The sequence below is a fragment of the Balearica regulorum genome, chromosome 3 (assembly GCF_011004875.1).
Source record: "Balearica regulorum gibbericeps isolate bBalReg1 chromosome 3, bBalReg1.pri, whole genome shotgun sequence".
Lineage (NCBI taxonomy): Eukaryota > Metazoa > Chordata > Aves > Gruiformes > Gruidae > Balearica > Balearica regulorum.
Genome location: NC_046186.1, coordinates 39,632,571 through 39,654,588, shown reverse-complemented (window position 1 = coordinate 39,654,588; position 22,018 = coordinate 39,632,571). Strand labels below are relative to the sequence as shown.

Genomic DNA, 22,018 nt, shown 5'->3' with positions numbered 1-22,018 from the left:
AGTTAGTTACTTTTAGGTAGTTCTAGTCAATTGTACTAGTTGTCTGGGCTGGCCCAGGTCATGTCACAACTGTGCACCTCAAATATTACAGGGGAGTGTGCAGGAATACATGCTATTCTCCTTGTACGAATTAATAAAAAAAACAACTTTCAGCTCTAGTGGCCTTTGCAATTACACTGTCTCTTTCTTTGTCTGGCAAGAAACACTTTTATGCTTCTGTTTCATTAACTTAAGTCTTACTTGACTTAGTATTGAGGAGGAGCAAACTCTATTAGGAAAGAAGCTTGTTCAGAAGTCTTAAATTTTGAACATTTGTAACTGTATATTTCTGCTTCTCTGAGACGTCTTTTGCCCTTGCTTAAAATAAAGGGCATGCAAAGTGTAAATCAGTTTCTAGACAAGTTTCTGTGGTAACTACTGCAGCTGATGAAGAAAAATCCCTTGAAGCTGCACAGGCTGGTGACTGACTGGCTGTGGAGAGAAGCTCTGCTGCAAAGGAACTGCTCCCATGGTAGACAGTAAGCTGAATATGAGCCAGCAGTACGTACTGGTGGCAAAGAACACCAGCAGCATCCTGGGCTGCGTTAACAGGAGCAGAACTAATCGATCAAGGAAAGTGATTATCTACCTTTACTTGATGCTCTTCAGATGGCATCTAGGATACTGCATCGAGTTTTGGGCTCCCCATGACAAAAGAGACATGGAGTGGAGCAAGTTCAACCAAGGGGTCACCAAGATGGTTGGGGCTGGAGCATTTGACCTGTGAGGAGGTGACTGTCTTCATCTCAGGAGGATACAGCCCTGAGCACCCTAATCTGAGCCTGCTTTGAACAGGAGGTTGGGCTAAGACATCCTCAGGTCCATTTGCACCTGAATCATTCTATAATTATCCTTTCATTTTCATAGCCATCAAAGAAAGTATAAATGCAGGACTCTAATATAATCCTTGATTAAATCATACAGTATTGTTGATGGCACTGATGGTTGTCTTGACTCAGTAACTGAAATTTTCTTTTGGTTCTGCCATCACCTGAGCTGTGACATTTTTTCTGCATATACATAAAGAAGAGGGTTTCACTTTGCTTTTAGTCCTTGTGGAGGTGATTGCTGAGGGTTAAGGTACACAAGTACTAGAAGCAGAGAGTTAACTTGCTTTTGTTGGTGGTCACATCTTCATGTAGAACTAGGCTGCATATACTGTGACTTGGAAATCAAGTTGCATTACTATAATTATTGCAAGGGAAGAATCATAATGGGAATAAATGTATTAATGGGACAATAAATGTATTAACAGTATTGTTTATGGCATTTAGTTCTACATGATGTTATGTGCTTTGCCCAGAAGAATGAGCATACTGTCAGTTCATCTAGAAAATTCATGGGTTGTTTGTTAAGTGTTCATTTTATGGTTAGAATTGGGACATATAAGCAAATTAATATCTTTGACAGTTGTCTCTAATAAATTTGGGGGAAAAAATAGAACAATTCTGTTTTTATTTTAAAACTACTCTTTAGGTGGATATTCCAACTGTTGTAACAAAGAAAATGCTCAAGGCAGCAATGAAACACATCGAAGTGATAGCCAAGGCCAGACAGAAAGGTAATGTAAAGACTTACTATGTTGTCATTTTCAAAGGGCAAGTATAAATGTTTCTTTATGCATGTTTGTTTGTTATATTTGCTAAATCATTTCATCCTCATTGTCCTTTCTTTAAAAAAAAAATCCTTTTGCATTTTTCTTCTGGAGGTTGCAAAGACAAATAGGGAAAAAAATTACAGTACAAATAATCTCTGTTTTGATTTTCATTTACACACATTGAAAATACTGAATTTCTTTCTCTGCATAGTAAACAGGAATGTGGGGGTTTTTGTCTGTTCAGCGCAATCAAGATAATTTAGCAATGCTTCCTCAAGTTTTTCTTCTGTGTTCCAGGCGAGCAATTATAGATGAAAGGATTTGCATGTCCATGCACTGTACTGTAACTCTTATGGCTAGAATGATTTCACATCTGTACACTAACATGAGCAGTTAGTGGAATTGTTCAATATGTTGAAAAATTAGGTTTTTGTTTATAAGCCATGGTGCAACTTTAAGCAGTAGCATATTTAATTATTATCCAAATGAAAATATCCTCACAAGCCTAATGTAAAAATTATATTAAAACTGCACATTGAAGAAATATTTGGAAAATAAAACACTTGCTGTTGGTAAATATTTACCTTTATTTTTATCACTGGATGTGTTCCATAATGCTGTATCTACTAAATGTGGTTTCACTCAACTTTTAAGCATAGATGTTTACTTTCACTGGAGTCATGAACTTTCCTCCATTCCCTCAAAATGTCTGCTTGATATCCGTAAATATATGCCATTGGTCCTGTGAGTAGTGGGTAATGAATAACAGAAATAATGAGACATAGTGTGATCATGTTTGTTGTTGTGCCATGAAAGACATCTATTTCAAGATACTAGATTATTTTGCAGTGCTGTTTATGCAAATTTCCTATTTCCTTTGATTTCTACTAAGGAGTTGGAAACACTTCTTTAGCGGCAAAGAACTGTATTTTAAATGTAAGGCATTGAAAATATAGCAATTTTCTTCAGTGTTTTGAAGGAAAAGATTCATTCCCTGAGGGCAGATATGTGAAGCAGCAGCTGAAAATGGCTTTTAGTTGCGTTTTCTAGTAAACGTTGCTAAACGAGCCACCATAATACATGGTTCAGAGGCAGCCTTCAGACCTTGCTTTGGTTGCTAGTTGAGCCTAACCTTTTCTGTTTTGTTTATTTTCTAAATCCTTTTTAAAATTATTGCCTTAGGGGGCATTCCTTTTTCTTCTACTCTTCTTACTCTTACATATCTTAGTAATTCCTCATCATTTGCACAGTCACCTCCATCGTTCATAGGTATACCTATCCTTGCCAGAGAGCGCATTCCTCCTCTCTGCTTTTAGTGACACCAGCTAGGCAGATTTATCAGGCAATATACATTCCTGTATCCTGCATATCAGCTGATATGGTTCTTGGTTGTGAAGGACAAGTAGCAGGCTTCTGTACTAAATTCAGTATGCTGGAAACAAGCTTCAACCCTCTAGATAACAGGTAATTATTAGGTACCTGACCTGTGCCTGATGGGGTTCTTGGCATGAGGCTGTGCCAGATTGCTAGGTGTGATTTATTACTACTCAGTTCTTGCCTTGGAAGTGATTTGAAGGAGTATAACATTGTTGCTTCTAATTAATGTGTATAGTTTTTAATCTGATACAGCAGGTATTCTTTCAACTCCATACAGAGACTTCTAAGAGGCAGCACTCTTGCAGATCCCCATGCTGGTTTTGGTTTGATTTGTGCTGTGATTAGAATGTATGTTCCTTCATGTTTGTTTGTAAATGTTCTAAGCAGGAAACTGATATAACAGGATTGAATAAAAGTTTAAGTTTACGTTGATTTCAGATTGTGTTGTAGGCAAGTCAATAGGTAGAAGCCCAATAAACAGGAGACTCTGAAGGATGTCAGGAAAAAAGCAAGTAGAGGCAGACTTTGGGCAATGCAGTTTTTTAGAAGAATCAAGATGTTGAGCTCTTTAAAAATTATAAATGAGAAAACATTCTGGAAACCATGCAAACTGCAATTGTTTGGTGAAGGAATTCTTATTTCAATGTGAGGTTTTAGTTTCACATAGCCAGACTTCAAAGTCTAAGCCAAGGCTCATTTGTAAAGTTTCAACATTGTATCCCTTTGGCAGTTGTATATGTACTAAAAGTATTAACTTTTTAGCTCGAGTGAAAAGCAATTGCCTCTTATTTCACAATAAGAAAAAGCTGAAACAACTCATAATAATCTTTTTTACTTGCAGTAAAAAATGCAGAATTTTTACAGCAAGCTGCTTTAGAAGAATATGGACCAGAACTCCATGTTGCTTTGAGAAGCCGAAGAGATGAACTTCACTACTTAAGAAAACTTACCGAACTTCTTTTTCCTTATATTTTGCCCCCAAAGTCAACAGAGTGCAGGTATAGAAATTATTTAGAATTGTATTCTTTAAAGTATCTGCATACTATGTAGTACAGTAGTTTTGGAGAGTGGAAGAATAAACTCCAGTCATTTTCCTCATCCCTCCTTCATATCCCTTTGCCTATGAGGGGTTTTTTATTGGTCTTAAAGCATGCTTAAGGTATTATTAAATACTAAAATACTTCCCAGTAAAATATAATGGCACTGGAAACTTTACTTGGAAAAAATATGTAATGTAGTATTGGTTTGGATTTTTCTCTTTTCTTTCCTTTTTTCTTTTTTCAGATCCCTGGCTCTTCTGATAAGAGAGATTCTGCCTGGTTCTGTTTTCCTTCCCTCAATGGATTTCTTAGCTGATCCTGTAAGACTTTGGAGCACAGGAATAATCTTAATTTTTTCAGTATTACTGTTTTCCTACTAAGTATGTTGTGGTAAAGCAAATGATGCACAATGACTTACTTGCTGTGCATTTTGACTGGGTAAAAGAGAAAGAAATCTTGTGGCTAAAGTTTTTGTTTGTTCATTGAAACTGGTTTGAGTGCTGGACTGACTGAACTGACTAAAATTCAGTATGATCAAGCATGATCTCTTAAGAATGTATTTTTAATGAAGGACTGCAATTCCTGTCAAATGGGAGAATGCTGTGCTGGTATAAGCACCTTCAAATTGCTATAACTACATTTACATTATTTGAACTTGAACTCTAGCTGTATGTATTTTATAGCGGTGTAAGTAAATCAGCTCTTTTTGCAACTGTATTGAAATCAATTTGTTTGTCCTTAATTCTGCAAATAAGAGGGCATTTATTTCTAAAGATGGAATGCTACCATCCTTATTTCTGCATGTAATTTAATAGGAAAATCGCAATACTTTTATGAAGGTATCACCTAGCTGCATGCAGAAAGTACTGTAGCTGTGGAAGTATTAGTAGTTCATTAGATCTGCACTAACCGTAAAATTACTTTGTAGTGCTTTCCTCCACTGGGTAAAGAATGTTCCTGTGCAGGTCTCTTCAGAAGTTCCTTGACTTGTAAATATTTAAGATGACTGTTGAAGGTTAATTCTCAGACATATGTTGCCAGGCTCTGTTTTTTTTAAAGTATTAATATAGTCACAGATTTAAACTTGGACATGACATAGTAGTGAAACGATTTTCATCTAATTGGTTGGGTTTCTTTAATAATAATTTTTTATTGTGTTTTCCTGCAGGACACTGTCAACCATTTGCTGCTGATCTTCATTGATGATAGTCCAGTGAGTACTGACAAAATTAGAACAGTAGTAATTTGTTCACCCATTAAGGAAACTTTCTTACCCAATTGTCTCTTGTCATTTTTTTCTACAGCCTGAGAAAGCAACTGAACCTACTTCTTCATTGGTTCCATTTCTTCAGAAATTTGCAGAGCCAAGAAATAAAAAACCATCTGTAAGTAAAGGCAACATATATTTCCTTTCCTGTTTTGAATAAGTGTTTTACTTTACCTGCTGTTTTTGTTCTACAACTCCTTGCGTTAGTTACGTACTCACTGAAAGTTTGAAAATTGACTGACTGCATTTTTAACCTACTAAGGTCCTGAAACTGGAGCTAAAGGAGATCAGAGATCAGCAAGACCTTTTATTTCGGTTTATGAACTTCCTGAAACAGGAAGGGGCAGTCCATGTGCTGCAGTTCTGCCTGACTGTAGGTAAGATTGCAGACGTGTGCTGAGGTGTATTTGATGATCTTTAAAAAGCTTTAGGCATTTGCACATTGAAGTGAATATTCAGTCTCAGAACTAGGAGCGTTGTTAAGCAAGAGATTTCCTTTCGGGATCTGTGTTCACTTTATTATGTCCTGATTCTTGAATGCTAATCTTGGCAACGTTAATGTTGACATGGACTGTAGGTCTTAATTGTACTTCTGTTTATTGGTAAAGGTTGGACATTTTAAAATAGGATATTCTTATAAGAAAAAAATTCTGGCCACTGATGCAAAGTACAGCTGCCTTATTTTAATATGTGGTTACTAAAATATTACTAAAATGAGCTGTTCATCATGAAAAGCCTCTCATGTTCCTTTAGCTTTAAAATTCTGATTTCTGTAAAGAACAGAAACGTAACAGGAACATTAAAGGTGTTGAAACCTTGGTTATGAAGCATGCGTGTGGTTTTACCGTTACACAAGTGTTATCATTGGAAAGCAGAAGGCTTTTCAAACAAGGTTTTCTGTGAAGTTTCTGTAAGTTAGACTGGTTTATTTCAAGTTTTTTTGTCAACTAGTAGTTAATTACTGGCTTACCAAAATCACATTGGGGATTTTTTAGTTAACAAGTATTTCCATATTGCATAGGAAATAACGTGTGTGTCTTCATATCCCAAGCCCATGCATACATCAGGAAGATGTGAAATTAAATTAGACAGGTTTTATCTCATAAAATACTGCAAAAATCATTAATCATTTATATAAGAGAAATATAAATAATGTCTGTGCATGCAGCTCATAATCCTTCCAAACATGGTGGCTTTTTGTCAGAAAAACTTGTCTCCTCACCAAAAACCAACAAAGCAATTACCTTTTCGGTGCTGGTGGTACCTGCAGGGGTTTCTTAGCTGACCCTTCTAGAGCTGCTCCCTCTAGCAGGAAGGTTACTCAAATTGTGGCTATTGTCCATGATCAATCTTTTCTCTGGATAAACCTCAGCATTTTCTTCCTTCTAAACTTTTCTTGCATCCTCATAGGTGGCAAGTCTGTATATTAGCTTATAAAACAAAGAATGAAATTTAGGTGTCTCAAGTTACTCTGTCCCAAACTGTCTACTGTAGGTGGTTCTTCACTTGATATAAATATTTTTGAAAACAAGCACTTACTGAGGAAAGTAAACTGCAAAAAAACTCAGAAGGGACTTGGCAGACTTTATCTGAAGAAGTTTGGTTTTGTCTATTAATTGAAAAATTAATCAAACGCTACCTTATTTTCCCTTCTTTCTGGCCAGAGTCATGCTATTAATGGGATCGACCAATAAATCAAGCAGGATTGCACAATAATTGTGCTGAATAGAATTTTTATTTTGTCAGAGGAACTTCATTCTCAAGTTAGTCTGATATTAAAGATACTGAAAATATTTTGATGGCTTGTGTCTTAGGAATGAAATAGCAGCAGAATAGGCAGATGACTGGTATAAAGGGCTGTTGGGGCTCTGTGTGTGTCTAGCATGAACTGGAAATCATGCTGAAAGAAAACTACAATTTACAATTTGGTGATTTAGGAAGAAAAAATTAATTATTCTGATTCATTTTTCTGCCAGGAACAACTTCATGGATTTATCCTTACTGTGATAAGGAATAGTTTTAATTGCAATATATTTTTAGTAATAATTTTATGAACAAATCTGAATTATAGTTAATAAGAAGGCAACTACTTTGTTACCTGAGATTTTGAGATGTCTTCTGTTTCTATTCATTTTAAACTTTTACAAATTACTATGTCTGCTGGAAAATGAGTTGATGTTATAGGTTGCTTCAAGATGCTATTTGTTAGCCGAGTTGATCAACAAATGCGTTTTCTTTCCTTTACTTCTCAGAGGAATTCAATGACCGAATTTTGCGACCAGAACTGTCAGATACTGAAAAGATGTCTCTTCATGAGGAAGTACAGAAAATTTATAAAACTTATTGTTTGGATGAAAGCATTGACAAAATTAGATTTGACCCTTTTATTGTGGAAGAGATTCAAAGAAGTAAGTTTGAATTTGAAAGGAATGATTTACACTGGAATTTAAACAGCATTCTGTAATAAAGTGAAGACTAATTCATCTGAATATGATCAATCTTTACTTTTGTCATAATTTTAAAAATTGTTACCCCCTTTCTATATTGTATTTAAGCCATGTTTTCTCAGTTTATTTCTATTTTTGTCAGACTTATAGTAGCTTGCAAAGCATTCACAAAACTCAGACCAGAAAACCCCCAAACTTTATATGCCTGTATATATATCTATTTGTATTTACAACTTTTTTGTAGTTGCTGAAGGTCCATATATGGATGTTGTGAAACTTCAAACTATGAGGTGTCTTTTTGAAGCTTATGAGCATGTACTTTCTCTACTTGAGAACGTTTTTACTCCTATGTTCTGTCACAGTGATGAGGTAAGTGTGAAAGATTTGAAAAGTAGTCTTGAAGCCAGATTGTATTTTTTTTTAGGATACCCTATTTACAACAGTCATGTGCATGTAGAACTGAAAAATATGTCTTCATTTTCCACTTTAGTTAGCATACCAGAGCTGGGACCATTGTCAACAAGAAAAAAGAATTTATTCTACTTCAACACATCATCAACAGAATTAAAAAACAACATTAAAAAAAACCCTCTTCATTTTTTAATGTAACAATTTGTGTATATTACTGCTATTACAAAATCCTCTCGACCCCTTCTTCTATGATTGCAAATTTGGTGCAAAACTAATCTGCATGATAGGCATAGAACACTTTTAAGAATCTCCTTATTTACTTTTTAAAATACAGTGGTACTTAATGAAAGATACAAAGTTTGTATTTCAATTCCTTCAGCATTATACATTCCAGCAGCTAAAAGTTAGGTGTCTGTTTTCAGGAAGGTCATTCAAAGCAATTTACTAGGCATTTGAAATTGTTCTATGATTGGGTTCTGAATGCAAGTTTAAAAAAAAATTAATAATAATCCTTACACTGGGCCAACAGCTGCCTAAAGCCTTCTAGTAGGAAACACTTTAAATGCAGAGGTGAGTCTGAATTCTTGTCCCTTTTAGTGTTTGTGTGTGTAAATCAGGTTGCATGTTAAGCTTCTGACATTTATTTGAGGCAGAATTTATTGACTTGTCCTGGGAATGGGTACTTGCCTTGCTTGGCATTATTCATAATAAAGTGTATTTCTCAAAAATGGTACTGGTAGTCATCTTTCCCGTAATACCTACAATGCTTCAAATGCTTAATATTTTTTTTTTTTTAAACAAGGAGGAAACATGGATTTTCATGTTTAATTTTAGTTTTATTTCTGTTTTGTTTTTTTAATCCCAAGACTAGTAAAGTAAAATAAGTGGTCCTGGGAGCATGTATTGCAAATTTGGTCTGTCCTTTTCCTGGTGAATATTCTAACTCTTACATTATGGTCAGCTTGCCTTTTACTTCTGTTCTTGTTTCCTGAGTTCTGCAATGTCGTTGCATAGTAGCTCTTACCTCAGTTACTAAAGTGTTTTCTTTGATACCTTATTTGTCTGTTGTAGTACTTCAGACACCTTTTAAAAGGAGCAGAGTCACCAACACGCAATTCAAAGTTTAACAGGTAGGTATGGTAGCATCTGTAAGTGTTTTTTCTTTGTTTTTTAGTTAAAGGCATCAAACCATTAAACCATAGGCATTTTGCTACTGGCTGATACTAATTTGACTAAATTTTTAGCTCTACTTTTTTTTTTTAAATGGCCAAATTACATACTGAAGGAGCAATCAATATTATATAAGAACTCTTTGCTTTGAAGTGTTTTACATTAAATAATTTGAAATGTGATTTAGACCTCAACGTTTGAGAAGGGGGAAGAGAAAAATAAATGTACAGTGAGAATAAGATAACATGGAAATAAAGTGGCAATTTAATTGACTGTATATATGAATACCATTTTGTTGGTGCAAAGCTGGGTCTTCTTGGATTTTGGGTCTTACAGGGATAGGTACAGTGTACTCTGCATCTAACCAACCTGGGCATACAATGGGAATCTCTTCTTGTTTTGACAAGAAGGATTTGCCATTTCTCCTAGGTCAAATGTGTTTTCTATCCCCCAACTCTCCCCATTCATCACAGAAATGTAGCATCAGAAGCCTCTCTTCTGGGTTTGCGCTACTTACAGACCACCTTCAGGCTCCTTAGGGCCTGTGGAGAAGAGCATCTCCTGTGGTGTGGATGGGCAACTTTCCACTGTGGGGTTGGGTTGATTAAGCTTGAGGTCTCATCAGTTCTTGTCTTTCATTTTATGCTGGATGGCTCAGTCACAGACTAGCCCAACTGAGTTGCTCTTATGGTCTAGCCAACAGAAGGAAAACTTCAGTGAGACAGTCTTTAATTTGGATAGGCTTTCTTTCTTGATTTGAAATAAGATCCACAGTACTGGAGAAAATGCTGGTGTTTATCATCTCAGATTACAGCAATTTATCTAACTTTTTCTGCTTTCATTATGCCTAGCAGCAGCCCTCTTGACTTGCAGCCTACTGTGAGGTGTATTATTGTGAGATCCCTTCCTCCGCTGCTAATGTCTTAAAAGAGCTGCAAAGTGGTTCTCTTCAATATATCTCCATCTATAACATCTATGATGTAGTCCTTATAGTTCTTGTAGATCCAAGACTCAAGCTTTGGTGTAGTGCTTTTTAAGATTGGTGCTGACAAGCTTCTGTTTCTTAGCAAAAAGACATGGAAGGCAGCTGGATGAAACTGCATTTCTCCCCTGCATGATACTCCACTAGGAATGGTGACCTTAAAACACATTCCAGCTTCTGTTGAAGATGGCTACAGGATTTCATCCAGACCTTTAAATCTATCTTCTGGCATCTTTTCCAAAATTATTCATATCAAGGATGGAAAGTAGCCTGTCATACATTTCTTAAATCTAGTTAAAGTATGAAAACATGTAGGTCACCTCCTTGGTGCTTTGCTTTCCAAAACAGAAAGGATGAAATTAAAGGCAGTCTCTACTTGGACTTTTTGAAATAAATCTCTGGCTACAAAATAACCAAATTTTGTTTGGGGACTGTTACAGCGTATTCCCCTGGAGTTCAAACACCATCCATAGCATTATGGAAAATGTATCTGGTTTATATTTGAGACCAATTTGAATGCCCTGAGTATGTATGATGGTTTATGATACGAGATACTGTATGTTCCTGAAGCGGTGCCTTGATTATTTCCATGAAACAGAGGTCCTATCTGAAAGTAGTTTGCCTGTTGCTTTGCAGTTTCCCTCTGCAGAATCTGGTACAGACAGTTACTGCCAAGGGGAAAAAAAAATAATTAAAAAAAGGTTACTTATGGAATTATTCCAGATGTTATCCATATGCACATACCTTATCCTGTCTTTTCTTCCCAATTCTAGCATTAGTTCCAGCTGAGAGAAATTGTATGCAAAGAGATGAGTTCTGTTTTCCATATCTTCGATGCTTTGCTAGGGGTACTGTGTGTGTATTGCATAGATATTACTGCTAAAAAGTCAGATCAAGTAGTAGATACGAAATCTCAGTGGAATGTACATGTGGGTAATGTGTTGAAAGATTTCACTTATTGTAAAACAAGAAAATTAGAGAGCAGTTTCTAGAAAATACAAGTGGGAATGTAGGAATAAGTGACTATCAGTGTGTAATTTCTGGTTTGAATCACTTCTTTGAACTATGCAAAATAATCATAGCTTTTAGTGTACAGATAGGACAAGTAACATGCTATGAAAACTGCTGAGGTAATAGATGAGAAGTCCCAAGTATTTCTGGAGTGCAAAGAAATCACATTGAGGATATCCTGATAACGTGATAACTAACAGTGGCTGTCAACAGATTAACTCTGTAACTGGTATTTTCCACGTAATGTTTAATGTGTGTGGCCAATGAAAACTGGTGGTTTAATTTCCAGTTCTGATGACTTAATTTTGAGTGTGTGTAAGAGAAGACAAGAATTCCCTCTCCCTCTCACATATTTATGTATTTATAATACATTACTACATTACTTAAAGGTGTTCTGTGTTGAAAGTCTAACAAAAAAAGAAAAGCCATTATGTGATATCAGCTCCCAGATTTCTGGATAGGTCTGTATCTGCCTTGATTTTCTACCCATTGTGACCACATATAGAAACAGACACATCCTGATTTCTCATCATTGGGATAACAATAAAATTAAAACATTTTTCAAGTAAAGGACCAAGTAGAAAAGATACTAACAATTTTGGGGAGTGCTTAGGAGTAAAACCCACAGAATTAAGTCTGTAAACAGTTGTGCGCAATGTAATTGTCACCATCAGTTCCAACTTGGTAGGTTATGTTTCCAGTTTCACAGTTAACATGACTAAAGACAATGTAAGATACCTTATAATCAATTCCTCTTGTAAAACAAAATCTAAAATTTGAATATTTTAATCCCATATCAGTTTGTCCTGAATTCAGTAGCTCCAGTGAATTAAAATAATGTGTGTGGTGACTACTGTGTTTATGGTTAATCCATTTAAACATCTCGGTTGGAATTACTGAGTTGATAGCTAAGGCATTGGTTCCATGTACCAGGTTATGTAGAAGGTCAAAAATACATGACAGTTCTTAAAATCTCTGAATTTTTTTTTTCTTTAAAGATCTATAAATCCACAGTTCTTTCTTTGTATTGGCCAAATGAACTAGATTCCTACATGACTTCTGAACACAGGTTGAAAAAAAAAAAAAAAAAAAAGGTGTTAGCTGCCTGTTCGGCACTACAGGTGACTTTAAGAATGAAAGTCGTCCTTTATGTGTTGGTAGCTGCTTGTTCTGAATGTCAGTGAAGACCTGAAAGTTTCAGTAACTGAGGTTTTAAATTCAAAGGCCAAGGTTGTGGTGATGAAATGTGTAGGTACTGTTCACATTTCACTTTCTTAGGTTTTTAGGTCAGGAACTCCTAATTTTACCACATTTTTTATTAATCTGTTGTGATGGTCAAAGCCTATTCAGTTTTGTTGGGATAGATCTGTGAAATTTGGGGGTGTGGGGTTTTTTTTCTTTTTTCTTTTAACATTATTTTCTCCTGGGCTCTGAGGTACTTTATGTGCATGTTGTTGCAGAAGTAGCCTGAGTTTGGATGACTTCCGGTAAGTCTGTCTAACACTTGATAAATGTTGTGTGTTAGTTACGCTGCATCTATCATGACTGCATCACACAGCCATTATAACAGCAATTAACTCTCCATTTTATTTGTAAAAATGTGAATGTCTTCTCTGGACTAAACTGCATTTCTCCCCACAGTAAGCTTTACTCCTCATGTCCTCTTTACCAGTATTTAGAAATTGTTTAATTATTAATTTCACAAGTTTGCAATATATTAATATTGTTTGCTGTTAACGATTTGTCTGCTGTTACTAGTTTTGAAATATATTTGCATAACTTGAAGCTTTTTTAATTTGACCTGTGACTGCTAGCTGCTCCAAAATTTCCTTTACTCCATGTCACATTTCCACGTGTTGTTTGAGGTTTTATCCACTTAACTGCTTGTTTTATCTTGCACAGCCATGTCCAGAATGATCATTGCCTAACATTGCATGCAAATATAACCATTTTATGAATATTATCAAGCACTCAAAATCAGCAGTTCCCCAAACAAGTTCTCTCTGCAGCTTTTCTTGTGACTGTTATAGGTTTGTTTACAACATATGCTATTTTTTATAATTTCTTCTAGGTAGTCTGTGGTCACTCATTAATGCCTTAATAGCTGTTTGATGGTTTGTTTACTCATTATTTGTGCCTCTTTAAATAGATGCTATCCAAACTCAGAAAACAATTTTTTCATTACGGGCTTTTCCTTAGAATTTGTCAGAGCATCAGTATTTCATATATTACTCACACCATTCTTGAGTCTTGAGGGAACATGATCAACTTCATTTTACAGGTTAGGAATCAAGGTATATAGACGCTTTCTGTCTTTTATATGCCAATTCAGTGTATTGAGTTATAACTTGCTAGAGTGTTGAGCAATGAGAAGTACTTGAGATACAAGTGCAGTTGATTGATCTTTAAGTGCAAGTCTATGCGCTCAGCATTTCTCCTAATTGAGTGTAGGGGTTTTAGTCAGCCAAAAGAAAATGGTATTCTGACTTCACATGCATGTAAATATCTAGCTTGTCTGGTACTTCGTGACCTGCAGAGGTTCGCAATAGCATTCTTCAGTGCATAGCCCTGACTGAACAGATCTTTGCAGGTGATCAGCGTGCTGAATGAGGCAGGCATCCTGTGGGAAAATTATTTTGCAACCCATCCATGATTAAAGAATGCCATAGTGCACAGTGGCACTAATGCAATCTTTGGTCTGCAATTCCCACCTATAGAGTGAATAACAATTGGAATTTTTTTAATGCTACGCATGTGTGACTTCTGGACGTCTAAAAAAAAAAATGTATTCCAACTTCTTGTTGTCACATCATTCATCAGAAATGTTGGAACCTGTTAACTCACCGCTCAGGGCTCTGCCAAAAAGCGACTATAGAATGACAGTCTAATAATGCTGTTATGTGGATCAGCACTAAAGGGAGTGGGATACTTTTCCCAATTAATTTTGTATATGTATATGTTGACAGTAGCAGAGTTGACAGGGCTGGGAAGACTTGGTCTCTATTCTAAACAGGCCACCTCTTCACTTCTTTCTTCCCCCATGCCTTGAACCTGACCATATCCTAGTCCTGTATCTTCCCTTCCACCTAGCTCAAGTTCTTTCTCCTATTTCTACTTAACCAGTGAATCTACTAGACTTTCATCCTGATACTTGTTTTTCGGTTGGTATTTTTTTAATGTTTTTTTTTTCCTTGCTCAGTGCCCTCAAAAGATTGATCATCCTGTTGTCTGTATGTCTCTGCTAACATCCCCAGATTTTTCCCTTGCTCATCTAGTCTGATTTGCGCTCTGCATGCTTGCTCGAGAACTTTTGCCAAACTAGTCCTATGTTCTCTCCATGTGTTGTCCACCATGTGTCTGTATACCCTGTTATTCACCAGTGTTTGTTCTGAATTTGTGTTTCTTCCTGCAAGGAGATCCCATCCTAGTTTGTCACGTTATACCTGTTCCAGTTTCCTGATTGCTCTGTACTTATTAGGGATGGTCTTTGGGCTCAGCATTGGGGCAGGAAGGGATGGTTCCTAGCTATCCAGTTGAGTCCTGGCTTTGTACAACTCAGTACTGGAGTTACAGGCAAAGCAGTACTCTGCCTTCAGCTGGAGTATGATCAGTGTGGAATAGAATTGATCTGAGCCTGGAGTACTCTTACCAAATCTCTGAGCTTGTGCGAATTAAACTTTGTGTTCAGAATCTTGAGAACTGCACAAGTTTTCACAGGAACGATGAAAGCTTCTTCAAGAGTCAAGCCAGAGGTCTGAAGGATTACCCTTCTAGAAAATCTGTCTAGTTTTGTCTGATTAAGGTTTGTATTTTGCTAGCTCAGTGATTAAGCTCTTGTTCAAGATTTAGGTTGGGCCTCAATGTGAAAATGTTCAGTTCAGCACAATAACATGTAGAATAAGTTGCTTAAAAATTAGGTAAAATTGTAGTCTAAATCCGTGTTTGTTCAAACAGCCAAGCAACCTTGTCTTTGGTTAGCAGAGATAAGTAAGATAGATGGTGCCTGTCTGCTTTGGAGCTGATAATAAAATGAGATAGAAAAAGCAAAAGATTTGGAAAAGCAGTGGATATTTACACAATTTTAGTCATGTACACAGTCTGGGTGAAACTGTAAACAGGAAGATCGTTAGTAACACATGCATGTTTGAGTCAGCAGCTGATGTCAGTATGGTTTTATGGGCAATGAAGATGCTTTACCTGCTGGTCTCTGCTGTTCTGTTGATACTACTGTTCAGTAGTTAATAATTTTTTGTTTTAAAGGAAAAAGAAACACTTAGGATATTTTTTCACCCTCTAAAATACTAATTGTGCTTTTAATCTCTGTAATCTATAAAGTTCTTTTGAATCTTTGATTCTGCAGTTTGCTATTGGTTTTTAACTCGCCTATCAACTGTATTTACTGAATCAACATAAGTAACCTCAGGCTGATTCCATATTCGACAGAAACATGTGTCTTTTCCAAATTACTAGCATTTCTATGCAAGAAATAATCTTCGGTGTCAAGTCTTGTCTAAGCATAAGAATGCTATAAAATCTGTTCTCCCAATAAGGAGCATGCTGCCTGCCCAATTATTTTTCTTTTTCCATACCTTGTTGCTTTTTGGATGCTTTGTCATAAGTGGCAAGACTTTAAAAAGTCTTCATCTATCAGTCAGGCTGGCTCTTCAAGCCAAGATTCTTCAGTTACATCTGTTTTCTCTCATGCTCAGTCTTGCTCCTTGCACATTCCTTTTCTCTGTCCCTAATGCTTAAAAGTCAAGATCTATATTGAATCATACATGCTTGTAAAATTCTGGGATGTTTATGTAAAAAAAATGCATCTAACTACACCATTTACAGTACTTGGCAAGAGTGTATAAATATTTAAATATGAGTACTTGGAAAAAGAACAGAGTTAGCGACCTTCTTGGTGTGCATGCCTGTGGCAATGCAAGAGTTTCTACTGTCAAAACAAAATTGTTTAGCGCAGTTAATTGTTTATTCTATGTCCTGTATTACTGGGATACTGTTATAAGAGTGTTAATGTTTGCTCATGTTTAAGCATATTGGAATCCCCTATCTCTTAAAAGGGTAATCAAGAAATTTTGCTCATTGATCAGAGAACAAATTTGCCATAAATGAATTTCAGTTGAAGTAGAATGATAAATGTATTTGCTACTTGTTTATAGAATTCTCTTATCTGCAAATGATGTGCAACAGCCTGCTAAGATGCTGTGTAATAATATGCCTTGTGTTGTGAACTCTGACTTCTGTAATTCTAGGACCACGCAGAAGAGAGGAGAATCATTTGGAATCAGCAGAATAGGCAACAAAATAAAAGGTGTATTCAAGAGTTCTGCGATGGAAGGAGCTATGTTGCCGAACTATAACTTAAATGAAGGAGAAGATGACTTTGTGAGTAGAAGTTTTAAAGTTGTGTATAAGTCTTTGTTGATGTGCGTTTTTTCTCCTTATTTGAAAATGTTAAGTTTCTGCCTTTTCTGCTGTCTTACTTCACTGCAGGGCTTCCATGGGGTGGCTTCTGATTAAGTTGCCTTGTTTTCCCTGTATTCATTCACAAGCCAAGACCACATCCCCAGTTACTGTGTCTCTCAGCTTATTGCTTTAGTACACAGAAGTACTACAAGTAACGGTGTCAGATATTTTTGTAAGAAATTAATTTTTCTCTAAAAACTTACCGTACCATTTTATAATTCTGGATAATACGGTATGCGTACGAATGCACACATGGCTTTTCACGTGAAGCTTGCCACAAGATCTGAACACCATGGATAAAGTAGTGGAGAAATTGCTGTCAAGTTGGTCTGTGATGCAGCATTTTCTCTAAAGGTCACGAGCCAGTAGTCCTTTCTCATTTGTCTTGGGTGCCTCCCTCACCTAATGTTTTTCTTTCATGCTAAACAGCAATTAATAGAGCCAACGCTAGACTTAATGCATGGGACACTGGTATCTGAACCGCAGTTGGAGGGCAAATGGAAAGTTTTAAAAAGGGAAGAGGAGGGAATTGGTCAGAAGCTATTGGTAGTCATGTATTTTTTTTAGTGTGTCTGCCAGTTCAACCTTTTGTAACTGTTCCTAACAAACTGTGGGTTGTTCAGCCTGGAGAAAAGGCGGCTCCGGGGAGATCTAATTGCGGCTTTCCAGTACCTGAAGGGGCCTACAGGAAAGATGGTGAGGGACTGTTTATCAGGGAGTGTAGTGACAGGACAAGGGGTAATGGGTTTAAGCTGAAGGAAGGTCGATTCAGATTAGATGTTAGAAAGAAATTCTTTCCTGTGAGGGTGTTGAGGCACTGGAACAGGTTGCCCAGAGAAGCTATGGATGCCCCCTCCCTGGAAGTGTTTAAGGCCAGGTTGGATGGGGCTTTGGGCAACCTGGTCTAGTGGAGGGTGTCTCTGCCCATGGCAGGGGTTTTGGAACTAGATAATCTTTAAGGTCCCTTTCAACCCAAACCATTCTATGATTCTGTGAAACAAAACTTTTAATAATTTCTTACCTTGATAAACTGCTAGCTCATTTTTCACAGCCTAAAGATAAAAGTGTACGTATGAGCTTATATTATTCACGTTCAGAATTGCTTTCAGAAGAGGGTGGGAAGGACTCAGCAACTTAGAACTCTAGACAGGTTTGGAATTTTTCTTTAAGAGGAGAAAAAAAAGGCAATATTCTTTACAGGCTAAATCTTCATGTAAGTCATGCCTTTAAGGGGGCAGAACTGTTGCAATTAGTTTCTTGGAGAGTTAAGTTCTTGTTATAGCTTCTCTCTTTTTGAGGCGAGATTCTAATGAAAATGGGTTAATTTTGCAGCATTGCTGTTGTAGATTTTGCTAACCAAAGGGTGTGGAAGTATAATTCCACAATAGTAGAGGAATTAGTACAAGTATAAGTGAAGCAGTGGAGCTCAGAGAAGGAACGTGGGTTTGTGCCAGAGCACAAGAAGTTACTTGTGAGAAGTTGCTGAATTCAGAGAGAGCCAGACAATATAGTGTCTAATCCTTACTAAGGAAGGTTTTCAAATGGACAGAATGATTTTAGCTTAGGCAAGAATGGAAAGTTTGAAGTGCAGAATTGTGTCAAATCCCTTCATTAAATAAAGGTGGGATACTACATTTTTACTAAAACCACCTTAGACAAAGTTTGGGAAGTACACTAGTCCCTTCACTCGCTAAGTGTGGATGGGAAGAAGAAATGGGAAAAGAAAACACTAAACTGTTGTAAGGTTACTGTGCATCCAAAGAGCTGAACAAAGCTGTGACTTCACTTCATGAACAAATATTGTATACAGAATTCAACACTAATAATGTCACAGTAAGTGCTGAGGTGTAGTTTCCTAGCAGGCCTCACAGGGTCAGAGGATGAGCTCTCAGGGACAAGAAAAACATCATCTGGGAAGTGGCAGTATAATTACAAGGGGGTGGCAGTGCAGTATACAGACTTAACAACTTTCTGATTAGCTTATGTACAGAGGATATGGGAGTTATTTCCTGGCTACACAAACCCTGATCAGGTATTTAAGTAATCAATGTTAATGTAGGCTTGGTGGATTCAAGGTAAATATAAAGAATGGCAGTAAAATGGAGTTCTGTGCATTGTGACAAACTGAGTAATGTCTGCAGGTTTTTTTTGTTTGTGGGGTTTTTTTGGGTTTTGTTTTTGTTTTTGTTTTTTGACAAAGTCATGTTGGTTGCAGTTAAAGCCGATAGGAAACATCCATTTAGTCTACGGAAGTCATGTAGGGATAGAAATACGTGTTAACAGCTTTCTGTGGCTCTGGGCAGCAGCTTTATAAACTGCTAACATGATAATAGTAATTCCATGAAACCACACTCAATCTTTGTCAGCTAAATTTTAAATATAGCGAAAGATACTCAGTATATTAAAGAACCGGTATTGTTTCCAAGGCAGCCAGAAGACCTTGTGGACTTGAACTTGTGGCTTTGTTGGATGAAACAAATGGAAATAGACTGAGGCAACCCATAACTATTACGGGTTGGTGATCTGTTTGGAAAGAGGATTAAAACCCCCAGAAATTCATGCTTCCTGGCTTGCAGTTATTGTAGGTGCTGTGGTTGTCACAGTGAGGAAAAAAAAATGGATTATCACCAAAACCAGGCTAGAAGTCAGGTGAGGTATATGATGAAGAGAGGTTGTGAGCGTGTGAGACTTTGCTGATGATTCATTACAACCTTGGAAGGGCTGGGTGAAGGCAGCAGATGGGGAGGTTATGGCCCCTTTATGAGCAGTTTAAAAATGACTGACCCCTACCTCCTCTAAGCCTTACACTGCCTCTGCACTGCTGGGACTGTAATCACTGTATCAACTGATAGGGTAGTCTGTATGTGAAACTAAATAAATGGGAGGAGATGAGAACTGCAAGCAGTGGTAAATTAAAGGAAGAAAGAATCAGAAAACGTAGGCAAGAGTTGAGTTTCAATCAAGTCCATGCTTAAGCATTTAGTTTAGTCAAAAACTACAGAATCAGGTAAGTCTGAGTGTTTCTAGAATGGCCTTGCATTTTTGCAAGGAGGTCCTAGTGGTTATAGTCAGGATAGATTATAAAGTGATAATTTTGGTAGCGGATAGCTCAGCTTTCTCAGGATGGGGGAGTGAGCGCAAATTGCACCCAGTTTGTGGTCCCCCATCTGCAGAAACTGAGCTGCTGTTGACCAGGAGTTGCTATCCTGAAATGTTGTTTTGCTGTTTCTATCCAGTGGTGACAACCATATAAAGCCTGGGGAAGGGGGAAAGTGAGGGTAAGACCTCATACAGAAGACTCTGTAGATGTAAAGCTACCTGACAACCCCATTGTTGCGATTCAGAGAGCACCTGTCCTATTTATTCCATTCTTCAATGTAAGTTTGTCCTGCAGTTTGTGAGCCCTAATTGTTCATTCCAGGCTGGGGTTATTTTTGTTTGCTTTGTGAAAGAGCACAGCCTGTGATTTACTCTCAAATTGCGAACCACCTTAGCTGAGCGTGGTCTCTACACAGCGGCAACTGAGACTGCTCTTTGCCTGTCACAGTTTCTCTTTTTATCAAATAAATCAGGTAAGTAGAGGCAGAAATGTGTTTTGAAAAGAAGAGATTCAGTTAGTGGATCTATGGAGATCTGTTTTGGAAGACAACGTTCCACACTGTAACCAGTTTAAGGATTGTTTCAGCATTCTGCAAAGGCAAAACAAAACTGAGCAAAGACTGCTCATGTGTGTTGAACCATTTATGCTTCAGCTGCAGTTGAGTCATGATCTTGTGAATATTGTAGTGCAGAGAGCGCCAAAATTATTTCAGGGATGCTATATTGCCTTAAAGCGTTAATTAAATTATCCCAATACAGGCAAAACTTTTTGAGCCACCTAGGCTTGGCCTTTGAGAGAAATTTGACTTTAAATTATGAAGCTAAGGAAAAAGGACATGAAAATGGGATTTATGCTTTGCAGTTTGCTGTAGTTTCGCATGTAAATTCGTATGTTAAAATCTCTTAACAAGTAGTAGTACTCTCAAGTGTGTCTATGAGACTTACTAAAATAATGTATCTTTTAATTGTGTCTTAACGCTAACCTATCTCGACATAGTTAATTGCTCTGTAAATTGTGATGGGAAGAGCAAGGTGCTGCCTGCTGCTGCAGCAGGCACAGGCTGGAGGCAGGACGATGGGCTTGGGTGTTGCTCCTTGTCAGGCGGTGCCTGCCTCCTTTAAGGACTGTGATGTTTTAGAAGCCCTTGCAGCCTAAATTAGCAGCAGGCTAAATTAGATTCAGATGATTTCAGTTTTATAAGGAAATAGGACTACTCTTTTTTCACCTGCTTGCCTACACTAATGAAAATACAAAGAGCTCTGGGCTGCAGAATAGTTCAATCCCCATTGTGGTTGTGTTGCACCTTGCAGAGCAAGTCAGATTCATGTGTCCACAACATCCTCTGTTGTACTCGGCTGTGCGGGTGGGAGACCTGCTAGCTCGGTGCGCTGTTGGCTTCTGTCTCTTGTTGTGTTTAGGTAACTTCTTGACCTGACCTAGTAAGCTCAAGTCTTCAATTTGGGTCCTAGTATGATGGAAAATGCAATGCAGCTAAATCTGCTGGACCCAAAGTGGTTCCTGTAGCATTCAGTCTGTCTAAGGCATTCTTCCAGCCGTCTCCTCTAGTACTTCTATTCTCTCTCTCTCCCCCTCTCCCTGAAGTGTCAGATGTGGAACTTGATAGTGCTATAAAAACTTTCAGTTCTCACTAAAAGTTGCTAACTTCAAATTAATTTGCAGTGGATCTAAAACCAGAAATGAACCTACATGAAAACTCCATTAATGAATTTTTTTTTGTTCTTTTATTCTTAGTGACAAATACTTCAAGACTCAATTTATGTTTTGTTATTCTATATGTTTTGCAAAGGTAGACTGAACCAATTAAAATAGATCTTGATGTTTGAATCTTTACAGATTGAAGAAGGTGTTATGGTGATGGAAGATGATTCTCCTGAGGAGGCTGTTAGTACCCCAAATACACCCCGTAACCTTGCTGCATGGAAAATTAGCATCCCATATGTAGATTTTTTTGACGATCCCTCATTGGAAAGAAAAGACAGAAAGGAGAGAATTCCCGTGTTCTGCATTGATGTAGAGAGAAATGATAGAAGGGCAGGTACGTAGCATTGTGGATAAATAAAATGTAATTTAAAAATGAACTA

General features: G+C 37.2%; 1 protein-coding gene across 2 annotated transcripts in view; it reads left to right on the top strand.

Annotated features, from left to right (window-relative positions):
* Positions 1-22,018, top strand: part of SNX14 (sorting nexin 14) — a 61,911-nt gene that overhangs the window by 21,273 nt on the left and 18,620 nt on the right. Inside the window, exons 7-18 of one of the 2 annotated variants that reach the window (XM_075747633.1) lie at positions 1,516-1,600; positions 3,855-4,011; positions 4,298-4,373; positions 5,222-5,266; positions 5,358-5,438; positions 5,583-5,697; positions 7,573-7,728; positions 8,012-8,136; positions 9,250-9,308; positions 12,802-12,828; positions 16,603-16,735; positions 21,771-21,972. In XM_075747633.1, the coding sequence (XP_075603748.1) occupies positions 1,516-1,600; positions 3,855-4,011; positions 4,298-4,373; positions 5,222-5,266; positions 5,358-5,438; positions 5,583-5,697; positions 7,573-7,728; positions 8,012-8,136; positions 9,250-9,308; positions 12,802-12,828; positions 16,603-16,735; positions 21,771-21,972 (1,261 nt within the window). The remainder of the gene's footprint in view (positions 1-1,515; positions 1,601-3,854; positions 4,012-4,297; positions 4,374-5,221; positions 5,267-5,357; positions 5,439-5,582; positions 5,698-7,572; positions 7,729-8,011; positions 8,137-9,249; positions 9,309-12,801; positions 12,829-16,602; positions 16,736-21,770; positions 21,973-22,018) is intronic. The other variant, XM_075747634.1, reaches the window with a different exon arrangement.